Here is a 14,184-nt window from a genome sequence, read left to right as displayed (position 1 = left end):
GTAAAACTTGTACAAAAACAGAAATTGTGGAAAAACCCAGTATGTCTGGCAGCACCTGTAGAGAATCTTTTATTTTTGTTTTATGATCCTTGGACTTGCGGCCAGAGGGCGGCAAAATTTTAATCCCCCATTTCTACTATTCTTCCTCTAATTTTCAGACTAGATAATTACTTTCCACGAAAAGCAATTTTTGGCCCTCTGAATAACTCTGATTTAAGAGCTTGGAGTTATTTCTATTGACCTTAGAATAATTTCTAAAACCCTAGGATTGTCAGCATCCCTTTTAAAAGGGCACAATAGATCTATTCATACTTTAATGTTGTATTTAGCTTGACAAAACATATTCTTATCTTATTGGTCTCTTATATGATGTACTTTCTTTACCTAGCTGTTTGGCTTAGAAATGATCCACTTTGAACTTTGACTTAGTAAACGGGCATTCACCATTTGTATGCCTGGAATTCTTCAAATCAGCCCGAGCATCAGGATTCCCCAGTTTTAAAACAGTTCGATATTGTTTACATCCCAACTACTGGCCCAGTTAGTTCGAGCACATCTTTTATATTCAGTTGAACATAATTGATAACATTGAGAGAATTCTGAAAGTGGTATGAAATTTTCTGTAGTGCTGCTTTGTTTGGTCTGCGCTTTGCCTTTGCCAGGCTTGTGAGATAGAAGTGTCCTCTCTTCGGCAGCTATGATGATTCTGAACAAAATAGGATCAAACCAGCTCTCAAATGATAAATCGGGTGCGCAAAAGCACCAAAACTCAGCAATGCTCGATGTCTTACCTCAAAGCTCCCGAGGACAGAATGGCCTTGGATGTGTTTTCATGGGACAGGAATTAAGACACACAAGCCTAGATTTTACAAATAAATATCCATTTTGCGACTATGATATGGCAGCAGGAATTGTAAAACATGCTGGCATTCTGGTCCTTTAACTCTGCAAACATTAGTACACCCCTTGTTTTCCTGCTTCATTTGAGTGGTTAAGGAAGTACCTTTCCATTTTAAGGTCAACGAGCATATGAAAATAAGATGGAAACCCCATCAAATGTTTCACTTGCTGTCACTTCTGCTTTTTCATTCTTAGAGTTTGAGAGTTAAGACAAGCATCTGGATTGCTGGACAGAGTAGAAAACAGGAATGAATTTTTTTTAAAGCCCAACTGTTATGATTGCAGGATTTGAAGAGTTATTTTATTTATTTGATAACTTCTTTAAAAAAAAGCCAATTATGATACAAATGGCAACCAAACTTAAATTTTACCACAGGTACCTCACTATTGTGATGAAAGATGTGTGAATTATATGCATAAAAATCATGTTTTTAAGACTGGATTTTAAACTAGTGGTATGTGGGTGTTGGTCTATTTTTGTGAAGGTGTTTAAGAAATTAACTAGGTTAGTCTTTCTGGAACCATGATTTTAAATCAGTTTTTGCCTCCTGATGTGTTAACGTAAATTTATTTAACTGGAGGTTAACAACCAGAGAAAGGAGACATCAAGCCATTGGCTTTGCTGAGTCTAGGATGAGCATGTTTATTTCAAAATTTAGTGCAGATCCGACTGGGATCAGACAAAAGGATACTGTGCAGAGCAGTAAAGGAAATAAATTACATCAGTGAAAGAGTGCAGCTTGAGAAACTTCCAGGCTAGGTGTGTTTTGTTAGAACTATCCTCGGACTTTTCTCTCTGGAGAGAAGGAAGAAGACAGGAGACCTGATCGAGGTATACAAGATGTTGAGTGGAATAGATAGAGTCAATAACCAGAGACTTTTCCCCAAGGCAGGACTGACTGGTACAAGGAGTCATAGTTTGAAGATATTAGGAGGAAGATATAAAGGAGACGTCAGAGGTAGGTTCTTTACGCAGAGAGTTGTGAATGCATGGAATGCGTTGCCAGCGGTGGTGGTGGAAGCAAAATCATTGGGGACATTTAAGCAACTGCTGGACATGCACATGGATAGCAGTGAGTTGAGGGATGCGTAGGTTAAGTTATTATATTTTAAATTACGATTAAACCTCGGCACAACATCGTGGGCGAAAGGACCTGTTCTGTGCTGTACTTTTCTATGTTCTATGCGGACTATTAAAAGATTAATAAAGTCTAAGCTCTTGGATAAGACAGTGGTCAAGGATTAAAAACGTCAGAGCTCATAGGACAAATTACGATGCAGTTTAGTCAAACCTACTGATTTAACAGGGAAGGAATTTCTCTGGAATTGGTTTCAAACAACTGCAAAATGTAATTGGCATGTTTGGGGTGGGGAGGAGGAGGAGTATCTGGGAACTTGTAATGCTGAGTGTTGAAATCTTTCAAACTATGTTATATTTAGATAGTTTGTTCCATTTTACTTTATTCTTTTGCAATAAATGTGTCTTCTAGTTAAGCACAGAAGGCTGTGCATTTGATTTCAGTGAAAGCGAGCATGTCAAACTGGGTAAAAAAAATCAAACATGAGCCATCAGGCCAGATCTCATTCTGGTATCTGACTTGTCCAGTAATAATATCAGCTGGGATCAGAACACTACTTCTAATTTTACACATCGGGATTAATTTGATGATCTTGTTGAATAAAGCCAGAGGTTGTCAGACTGTGGAGAATGAAGTGAATTAACTGAGCAGCTAATTATGCTGGGGTGTACGCCTGTCTCCATGTTTGAAATATAAAATAAATTTGACTGTTTGCATAAATTCTCAACATTTTTAATATTGAATACTAAAAAAGTCAGAAGAATGCTGTTAAAGGATATTACTTGCATTATAATAGTGCAAATAAAATTGAAAATGCACTCAGCAGTGAAACCTTTTCTCATGTCTGTTTAGCATTTTTGTGACTAGATTTCCATTACAATCCTTATGATTTAGAATTTCATTCCAACTGGTTAGAAAATTTTTAATTCATTTTTAAAAATACATAAAATCTAATTCTGATGATATAAAGATAAACCAATTTTACAATTCATGAAATGGGTTACACATTGTAAAAAGGCATTAGTATTTTTACAAAGTAAAGAACTCATTTCTGATGGTGTAGCACAAAGGTGCCACAAGTGACAGGCATTTACACATCGGGATTAATTTGATGATCTTAAGTTGATGGCTTGTTGAATAAAGCCAGAGGTTGGTCTCAATCCAAACATCTCTAATTCGGTAGCGAGGAGTTTGCTACTGATGCACTTAGAGCACCAAGTTTAGAGTCAGAGAGATGTACAGCATGGAAACAGACCCTTTGGTCCAACCTGTCCACGCCGACCAGATATTTGTCCCTGTTGCGTAAAAAACAGCTGTTACCACTTGCAAATTTCCAATCCTCTGGGGATTGAAATCTAGGAGTCCCTGGAAGCTTACTACCAGGACATCCATCATCTCTGTAGCTGTCTTTTAATGCTACCATTAAGTCAGGGGCCTTATTGGTCTTTAGCCAGGTTACTCCCTTGCATTCTTTTCCTCCAGTGATAGCTTTCGTATTTATTTCCTTTTCGCCTTTTGCCCTTGAATATTTAGTAATTTTGAGATACTAGTGCTTTCTACTGTGAAGACTGATCCAAAGTTTTTATACAACTCCTCTGCCAGTTGTTGGTTCACCAATTATTGTTTTGTCTACCACCTCCCCCACCCCCAAACAATGAAAGAAGCTCGTTGTACATCTTGATATCACTTACAAATTTGCCCTCACTTTATTTTCTCCCTCTTGTTTTGTTTTTAAAAGTCATCTTTTGTTGGATGTTTGCAACTTTTGTAACCCTCTAGCTTACTAATTTTTTGACATATTGTATTTCTTCCAATTTGACCTTATGTTTAAGTTCTCTGGTTAACCACAGTTGGCTTATTCCCTTCCTGGAATCCTACTTTACAGGGATACATCTTTACTTTCTTAAATGTCTACCATTATTCCTCAAAAGTCTTTACTGCTAAACTGCAATCCCCGGTCCATTTCAGCCAGTTCTACCCTCATTCCTCTGTAATCATTCTTATTTAAGCTTAGCACCATTGTTTTTTTTTAATGTGGGCATGCCTAGCTGAGCTAGCATTTACCCTCCATCCCTAATTGCCTAGAGGGCAGTTAAGAGTCAACCACATTGCTGTCCAGCTGGAGTCACATGGAGATCAGACCAGGTAAAGACAGTACGTCTCCCTCCTTAAAAGGGCTGGTAAACCCGAAGGGTTTTCTCACAAACAGCAGCAGTTTTGTGGTCATCATTAGACTCTTAATTCCAGACTTTCCTCTCAAATGGAATGCTAAATTCCACCATGTCACAGTCACTGTTTAAAGAAGTTAAAAAAAACTAAAAAGATTTGTGATGAAATGACAAAACAAATAATGTAAACTTACAGATTTAGGTTTATAAGCTCCAAGTCTGAAACGACAACAGATAATATCAACAAAAAATCCCACAAATCCATGTAGCATGCCTAAGGAAAGAATAGACCAAGGATGTGAGCTGATGTCAAAATGCTAAGTTGACATATTAAGCAAAATACTGCACATCAACATGTCTAAAGCTGGTCATTAATCTAAAAGAAAAATGGAATTATTTTCCAAACAAATAAATACCGTTGCACTTTTTTTGAAACCCAGGGCCAATAGTGAATAACAGAAATACAGATTTTAAAAAAATGACAATTTTACAGCAGATGGATATATTTGACACATTCAATTCATAGGTGTTGCTGCTAAAAGGAAAGTTGCTTAATAAGTTTGTTAACAGAAATTTGTAAGCAATTATGATCTAAATAATCCGTAAAAAACACTGGAATCTTACATTCTATGAAAATAATAAATAACAAATCATCTACAGAAAACATAATAATGCTCTTCACACTGTGATAAATTACAAGATTAGTATTTTTCCAACAAAAAGAAAATTCGGTAGTTGAATGAAGTTTTGAGAATTTTGTAGCTCAGGTTGAGGTTCTGGATGTAGGTTTGCTCACTGAGCTGGAAGGTACATTTTCAAGGTTACCCAAGGAAACTCAAACATATAAACAGAAAGCAGGAAACACCAGCAGTGCTTTGTTCGGAGGCTCACTGAAGATGTTACCTAGTATGGTTACGAAATATCTGAAAACGAGCAAACCTACATCCAGTTGAATGAAGTCTATGGCAAAACAAAACTAATGCCAACATTTTTAGGGTCCAAAGGTTTGGTTATTTTGTTTCATTGCGACATATTGCTACCATGTTGTACACAGTTGACAGCACTCTAGCCAACAAGGTATGCACAATGGCTTAATCTGCACACAAAAGGGTTACAGCCTGTACTGGCTCGAGTTTTTGCCAATTCCACTTCAGGTTTCTGGAGTCATTTCACTTTATACTAAGTTATTTTGAGGTGCCTAGGTAAGTGACCACGATGCATCTTGTAGCCTGTAGTTACAGTACTTTTTGGTGCAGTGTGTGGATGAGCTGCCATCTTATCCATTGCACTGTGCTGAGGAATGAAGATGTTCACAAAATTTATTATCTAATTTGCATTAACTGAAATGAGCTGATTTTATGTGCCTATTCTGCCTCTAGTCTTGACTATTTAAAATGTCTGTTCCACAATTTCATGAGAATATTAAAAGCAACAGACTCCAACTTCAGTCAATATTCTTGGTGTGCATATGTCAAAAGCTACAATACTTGCCTGTTGTTGAGAATATTCCTCCAATAATTCCACACAACCTCACTAAGAATTGTCCTAAAGGCATGTGCTCCTCAGTCACAGTAACCATCAAGGAGCTGATGTCGTATTTTATAAAAATACCTGAAACGCCATGGCTGCCTGCTGCATGGTTTATTACACGTTCCTAGGAAACAGAAATGCTCACAATGAATTCATACAATGCAGTGATATACAAAGATACATTTAACCTATCTTTCCTGGTCTGATTCTTTCAGACTGTGGCCCCAAAAACCTTCTAGTTAAGTATTCAACCAAGCTATCTTCAGCTTCCTCACAGAATGACGGCTGAACTTATGGTAGAAACAATTAGTCTCCAACGCAATCATAAGGATGAGTAGTTCCCAGGTTTAATCCCTGGTAAACACTGATCTTAACTGATAATTATGTTAGGGCACCACAACTAATTGCAAACAATCAGAGGAAAGTCAGCCAGAACTGCCATTCCTAACTTTTGTCCAATAGTTGGGTCTCAATTGTCATTATGATCATAACAGCAACAGTCACAGTCAAGGCTCTCGGATAAATGCTCACCAAGTGAATGAAGTACCACAGCATTACTGATAACTGGAAATGTACCAGAGGAGAGCCAATATGAATGGGAGGAAAAAGGCAGAGGTGGACAACAACTAATTCTCAGATGAATTCTCGAACACCAGGCTTTTAGAAACTCATCACTATTTGAAAAACTATGAAGAGGCTAATCTAAATTTTATTTCCACCTTGAGACAAAAAAAAACAACAAATGACTTTTACTTGGTGGGTTATGTCCTAAGATTTTACAAGGATTAGCTATAGATAGTGAATGCATTGGTCTTATCTCCCAGTACTTTCCTTATGGATTAGAAATTGGAAAATATAACTCCTCTATTACAGGGAGGAGAAAACAAAGAGCAAAAAGCTAGTTGGCTTGATAGCAATTGTCACAAAATTGCTAGAATGTTAGGACACTTAAAAATCATCACATAACTAGGCAGTGACAGAGAAACAATGTTTGACATCTTAAGATTTATTTTGAGAATGCAGAAAGCAGGTGGATAAATGTAACCAATTAGTACATTTGAATTTTCAAAAGGTATTAACAAAAGGTATTGCACAAGAGATTATTACACAAAATTAGGGCCCATAAAATTGGGAGAAATATATTAATTGGTTGGTTTTGGATTAAAATAGACGCAGAGAGGTATTTCTGAAATGGTAGGCAATATCTAATGGAGCATTGCAAGGATGTGTTATGCAGCCTCGGCCATTTAAAAATCTATGCCAATGCCTTTGTTGAAGGGATCAAGTATAATAGCTATGATCTTCAGAATGAGCTGACTGATCCACTGTGGGATCTCTCAGAAAACCCAATTCTCTGCTAATGCAGTAATGGTCCAGGAGGTGGTAACTAATGGTTAATGACACACCTGGAATCCTCTTAGAAAAAAAAGTCCCCAAATGTGTTGAGAGACTTCTGGGTTCTGAAAGTCCCCTAGTCCTGGCACAGAACCCAACCTAAACCTGTCCTCTCACCTGCCACTCTCCACCCTCGACCATTTCCATTGTACATTGACACTTTTCTCTGTAGCTTGTAGAAGTAATTTGGGACCTTTGAACCAGGGAATATGTCAGTTACTGCTGTAAATAAGGACGCATGATTTGACCTCCGGATCTTGATGTGCTGGAGGACTCCACACTCCTCAAGAGGCCTAAATCAAATGTTTAGGCCAGAAAGCTGAAGCTTTGGAACAGGAATCTTAGGAATGAGATGAGCAAATGGCAATTTGACGAAGGTCACCATTCCTCAGAAGATTTAGCACTATGCATCCAGGTCTGCTGATCATATAAAGTTAGGTGGGAAAGTAAGCTGTAAGGAGTGTGCATAGAGAATGCAAAAGGTTTTCGTACAGTTAAGTCATTAGACAAGATGAGATACAAAATATAACAAAGTATATGGTTATAATTTTGGTAGAAGAAAATAGCAACATCATGGGAATATTGGTATTCAGAGAGTCCAGGGTGTTTTTGTACATGTATCATAGAAAGTCCACACTCATGAACAGCAAACATTTAGGAAAACAAATGGTATGTTAGTTTCTATTACAAAGAGATTATGGTTACAAGTACAAAGAAATCTTACTGTAATTTTGTGGAGGTTTGTTGAGACTACGCCTACAGATTTGGTCTCTTTACCCAATGTAGAATATATTCGAAAGACTGAAGTTAGAAAAGCTGATAACTGGAATAAGTGTTATAGGCCAAAAGATAACTAATTCAAGACAAAGCATGTATGTCAGACTTTATTTCAATTAGCCACACTCCATAAAACTCACTATTGATTACTAGCTTCCCATAGTTATACAACCGACTCCTACCCCAATTTACTCTTTATCCATCGCTTATTCCCTCATTCAATTAGGTCTCAGTTATTCTTTCAGATCATATAAAATGACAACAACATGGGGATTATTCTGTGACGAGAGAAAAAGAGATTAGGCCTATAGTCTCTGGAGTTTAGAAGAAGGTGACCACTGAAACATTGAATATTTTTAGGTGGCTTGTGACAGCAGATGCTCGGAGTGGTTCCCCTTGTTGAGGAGTCTTGAGCTAAGGGTCACATTCTCAAAAGGTAAGGGATCAGTCAACTAACAGTGAAAAGAGAAGAAACCTCTTTACTCAACAGGTTGTAACTGTTTAGATTTGCTACCTCAGAGCACTGACAGTGCTCAGTCACTGAGCATATTCAAGGCGCAGACGGATTGATTTTTGGCTATTAAGGGAAGCACAGCATACAAGTTAGGGTGAGAAGACAGTGTTGAGGTAGAAGATTTTCTTTAGTCCTTTATGGGATACAGGCATGTTGATGCATTTAAGTATATATGCATTTATTGCCCCAGAGGAGGTGGCAGTGAGCCACCTTCTTGAACTGCTACAGTCCTTTAGCAATATTTCTGAAGAGAGTTTCAGGTTATTACTTCAGTGAAGAAGCAGCCTTAAGGTTCCAAGTTGGGATTGAAGTGTGGCATACAGGGTGCTGCTACCATATTTCCATGTGGTAGAGGTCGCAGGTTTTGAAGATGCTGTTGGAGGATCCTTCTGAGGAAGGGTCACTGGACCTGAAGCAACTCTGCTTTCTATCCCTGCATCGGTTGATGCTGCCAGACTTGCCGAGTTTCTCCAGCAATTTCTGTTTTTGTTTCAATTTCCAGCATCCACAGTTTAATTTTTAAAAGAGTTTTTTTTTGTTTTACAAAGGAAAGGCATGCTGTTAAAAACATAATGACGAAAAGCAGAGAGAGTCTTAGTTCAGCTAGAAATACACTGTAGAATTCAGTCTCTGAGGAGATAGAAGAAAACTGAAAGATGTGGCAACTGCAGAGAGGGAGCAAACCCTCTCCAGGCTGAAATAAAACAAGTGTTCACTTAAAAAGAGAGCCTCAGTAATTCTGCAAGGTGGTGGAGGAGCTTTACAATGCCACCTGTGAGATGACAGGGTACCATAATAAATCAGTGGAGCCATTGACATTAGAATTCTCAAAAAAAAACAAGGTTGTAACCAAATGTAACAGGTGATTATTGATTGTCTCAATATTGAAATTTCAATTAAACAATTAACTAGCAGTATGCCTCTTAAGAGGAGCTGTCAAAATCGTATTCCTATTATCTTAAGCTCCATTAAAACACTGCTCTCACATTTGTTCTGTGTAATAATGTTAAGTGCACAATAATATTGAGTATGTACCTCAACAAAATGAACTCATATTATAAACAGGAAAAATAGTGAAAATCCCCACTACAGTGATTGCAAAGTGGTTGAAATATGTATGGTCCAGTTTAAGTGGCATATCTGAATACTGAGACAATTAAACAACTTTATAATCTGACTTACCCTTTCTGTGACTGAATACTGATGAGTGTCTGCTGAGAACTTGTAGGTATTAAGTTTTGTTGGCACAATTGTGATGAAGTATTGAAACATCTGATTATCTAAAATACAAACAATACATCTGAAATAAGTGCATAAGCAAAACAAAATCACATGCCAACAGATAACTATCAGAAAATTGAAGTAAAAATTTATGTAAACAATACAAGAGAACAAAAGGTGACATATTCATTGTGGCGTACCAATATCAATTCTCACTTTCTTTCAATATCAATCTACATCTGATCAGATAGAGATGCATGATAATGAGTTTGGTTAATTTTTCTTAGAGCTTTTGCTTTCCTTGTGAACAAAGATAGCAGCATCTCAACTACTGTAATGAGTCAAGTTCAGCATACAGCAAATTTTCTCACACTACTTTCTGGCATGGTGTGCTGAAACATTCATAATGTTACCAATTTGGTATAACTGCAACACGCCTTATTTGAATCTTTCATCCTCAAGATTTACAGGATGTGATTTATGCATGAAATTGTGCACTTTGAGCAGTAACATGCTGGACTTCAGTTGACCACAATAATTTGCATCATACAACTTATGTTTCGGGTCATAAATGTATTAAAATAGGTAAAGGCACTTCACTGAGGCATTATAAATCAACATGACACAGTTTCACAACAAGCTCTTCATGCAGAAACCAAAATTTTGATATATAATACATATATAATCAAACAGGTAGATTTATGTTAAAGAGATGAAGACGTTTAAGGAGGGAATCCAGAGTATGGGGCCAAGAAGGCACATCTAACAGTAATAGGCAATTAAAATTGGAGATGCTCAAGAGGCCAGAATTAGAGGAGTTCAAATATTTTAGAAAAGCTCCAAGGCTGAAGAGATTACACAGGTAGGGAGGCCAGACAGATTTCAGAACAAGGATTAGAATTCTAAAACTGAGGCACTGTTGAGTAGGAAGTCAGAATAAGTTCGCAAACGAAGGGGTGATGGGTAAATGGACACAAGTCAGGCCAGAGATAGCAGATATTGGATGACCTCAAGTGTACAGAAGGTAAAATGAGGGAAACTGGCTAGGAATGCAATGCAAGAGTCAAGTGTGGAAGTATGAAAGAGGGTTTCAGGATAAAGGTCGATCCAGGGGCAGAATAAAGCATTGTTACATATGTAGAAACATATTCTTATAGTAATGCACAGATGTATGGTTGAAAGTTCATATCAATATCAAATTAGTTACTGAGGCCACGAGTAGTCTGGTCCAGCCATGACAAAACAGTTGGTGGCTAGGGAACAAGGATTATAGTGGAGGACAGAGACTATTGTGTTAGTCACCCCAATGTTTATCTGCAGGGTAGGTTCTTCGCATCTAAAACTGAATGCCGGTTAAACAAATAGAAGGGGGATCCAAGATGGCTGCGACCCAGCAAGTTTGAGTCTACAGTGCTCTTCCCAAGACTTGGGCAAAGTGGGCCACCCACCCCCACCACACTCACCAAATCATTTAAAATAGCTGTTTAATTAGTTGCTTAGTTTTAAATTTAAACAATCTAATCTTTAGTAAAAATGACCAAAGGGAAGGGAGCCCGCAGCTCTCAGCAAGCAGGAACCCCTCCCCCACCCTCTCCAGCTGCAGCAGAGGCGTCCACAGCCACCCCGGGGGACTTACTTACAGTGGCAAACCTTGTGGAAATCATCTCCAAACTGGATGCGAAGATCGACGCTTTCATTGAAGAATCCCAAAGCCGATGGGACTCATTCTCGGCCGTGCGGCAAAAGCACGACCGAGACATTAAAGAAATCGAACGCCAAGTTGGAGGGACGGAGCTAAAGGCCGCGACCTCCGAAACTACAGCGCAATCGGCTATGGACTCTCAAACAGCAAGTCCTGGCCTTAGAGAATCATATTGATGACCTCGATAATCGAGGTCGTCGAAAAAATATTCGTTTGCTGGGCCTTCCTGAACAGGAAGAGGAAGGCCAGCTTATAGCGTTTCGCGAGCAGTGGCTGCCACAGCTTTTAAATCTGGAAGCTGGATCAGGCCAGGTAAGGGTAGAATGGGCCTACCGGGTCACAAAACACGGGCCCGGCTCGAACCAGCACCCACGCCCGGTCCTGTTCTGGCTGCAGAGCTATAGGGAGAGGCAGATACTCCTAGAAGCCTCTAGAAATCTTGGAAAAGATTCCCAAGCCATGATCTATAAAGGATCCAAGATCATGTTATTCCAGGACTTTTCCCCAGCTCTGGTCCAAAAGAGGAAGGCATTCGATGAGGTGAAGAAGTGTTTAAGGAACTTAAATATTCAGTCCTCCTTACGCTACCCAGCGACGCTACGCTTTAACCATGAAGGATCCGTGTATAACTTCGGATCACCAGAAAAGGCTAAGGAATTCTTGGACTCTCTTAGATAAATTGTAAGAGACAATGGATGTTGGTTTGCCTTTCCCCCCACTCCGGTTTATATCCTCCCTCCCCCTTTTTCTTTTTTCTTACCTTACTGTTTAATATTATCTTGGGGGGGGGAGAAGAGGAATTTATTTATTTGTTCTCTATTTAACGATTTTCTCCCCCCCCTTGGGTTTTTTTTAATTATTCTATGTATGTATATACGTGTGTGTGTGTATATGTATGTATATATACAAGCCGGGGGCGGGGGTGGGGGGGGGTGGGGGGGTGGGTTTAGTTAATGTTGGCGGGGGAGGTAGTTACCTTATTCTATTTTACCTCTGTCTCTAGGAGCAGGGTTATTTTCCCTTGCTATTTTGTATTATTATATTTAAGTATTATTTGTTGAGGTTGTAATTTTATAGTTATATATGTTTGTACATGATAACATTACCAAATATATCCAGGTGTGGGTGGGGGGGGGGGGGGGGGGGGGGTAGGGTGCTCACTGTTAACTCTAGCTTTGTATTACATCTGAATTCTCCTCATCCTATTGAGGAGCGCCTGGATCAAGGGTGGGGCATTGGTTGGGAGAGGATACGACGGACCTTTGGAAAGGAAGTGACACCCCCTGGGAATAAGGGGGAAAAACTCCATTTAAATACTTTTTTTATTATTTAGAAGTAGTTTTTTATTATACTATTGAGTGTGTATTAGAGAGCCTTTATTTTTGTGAATTTTATATGCTCTATGCTCGGAATGTTTTGGATAGGGTTTCCCCTCCCGAGAGGTCTTGGATTTGCCCTGATGATTATGGTTGATCAGTCAGTTAAGTGGTGCACCTGGAACGTCAAGGGGAATAATTCGCCAGTCAAAAGGAAGAAAATATTATCAAATCTTAAGAAAGAAAGAGTTGATATAGCTCTCCTACAGGAGACACATCTGTTGGATAAAGAACACTTGAACTTACGACAGGGTGGATTTGATCAGGCCTTTTTTTCTTCTTTTAGCTCAAAAAGTAGGGGAGTTGTTATTCTTGTTCGGAAGAATTTCCCTTTCAAAATCCTAAATCAGATAAAAGACGAATCTGGACGATATATTCTGATTAAAGCCCTTATAAATGGAGAGGAATATGGGATTTTAAATTTGTACTGCCCCCCGGCACACCCCTTTAAATTTATAACGGAAGCCTTCTCAAAATTGATGGCTCATGGTGCCCGTCATACAATTATAGGGGGAGACTTTAATTGTATCATGGATCTGGAAATAGATAGAATTCCCAAGAATACTGTAGGAGTATCGCCCAGATCTAGACAATTGGTGGATCTGAACAAAGAATTAAGATTAGTAGATGTTTGGAGATGTCTTCATCCACAGGGCAGAGATTTTTCTTTTTACTCCAATCCACATAAATGCCATACCAGAATTGATATGTTTTTTGCCCCCTCGATTTTTAAAAATTCCATATCATCCTGTAAAATAGGTAGTATAGCAATTTCCAACCACGCTGCTGTATATATGTAAACCAAGGCGAGGAACAATGGGACCTCCCCTCGGCATTGGTGTATGGACCCCTTCCTAATGAAAGGCAGTAAATTTGTAAAGTACTTTTCTCAAGAATTTAAAACTTTTTTAGAAATTAATTTAGGTACGGCTAGCAACCCATCAATGATGTGGGAGACCATCAAAGCTTACACACAAGATTTGATCATCTCCTACTCAGCGACCCAGAAAACATTAAAGGGAGAACAACAGCATCTGCTCGAAGCTCGCTTAAAAGCAGCTGAAACAGCATACACCGATAGACCTGCTATTATCAAATTGCAAAGGATTACAGCCCTTAGGACAGCTCTAAACACTACGCTTACCCAAACGGCTAAGTGGGAAATATTATTTGCAAAACAAAGATTATACGAATTTGGCGACAAACCGGGTAGATACTTAGCATTTCTTGCAAAGAAAGAAAAGGCCCCTCAAACTATCACGTCATCAAGGAAAGTTCGGGTATTTTGACTCATGATCATAAAAAGATTAATGCAATCTTTAGAAAATTTTATTCTGATTTATATAAATTGCAGGATTGTGAAGACAGGACTAGGAGGATGCAATCGTTTTTTAAAAATTTGACCTTTCCGGGCCTAACTCCGGAACAGGCATCGATCTTAAACGCTCCCCTAACAGTCCAAGAAATACTTGATGCAATCAGGCAACTTCAGAGCGGTAAGGCACTGGGCCGAGATGGTTTT

General features: G+C 38.7%; 1 protein-coding gene across 3 annotated transcripts in view; it reads right to left on the bottom strand.

The window, feature by feature from the left end:
• Positions 1-14,184, bottom strand: part of ergic2 (ERGIC and golgi 2) — a 72,176-nt gene that overhangs the window by 2,846 nt on the left and 55,146 nt on the right. For all 3 annotated transcript variants that reach the window (XM_072552098.1, XM_072552099.1, XM_072552100.1), the window contains 3 exons: positions 9,546-9,643; positions 5,639-5,801; positions 4,342-4,421 (listed from right to left, as the gene is read on the bottom strand). In XM_072552098.1, the coding sequence (XP_072408199.1) occupies positions 4,342-4,421; positions 5,639-5,801; positions 9,546-9,643 (341 nt within the window). The remainder of the gene's footprint in view (positions 1-4,341; positions 4,422-5,638; positions 5,802-9,545; positions 9,644-14,184) is intronic.

This window comes from Chiloscyllium punctatum, chromosome 32, assembly GCF_047496795.1.
Source record: "Chiloscyllium punctatum isolate Juve2018m chromosome 32, sChiPun1.3, whole genome shotgun sequence".
NCBI lineage: Eukaryota > Metazoa > Chordata > Chondrichthyes > Orectolobiformes > Hemiscylliidae > Chiloscyllium > Chiloscyllium punctatum.
This window is presented reverse-complemented; position numbering and strand designations above follow the sequence as displayed.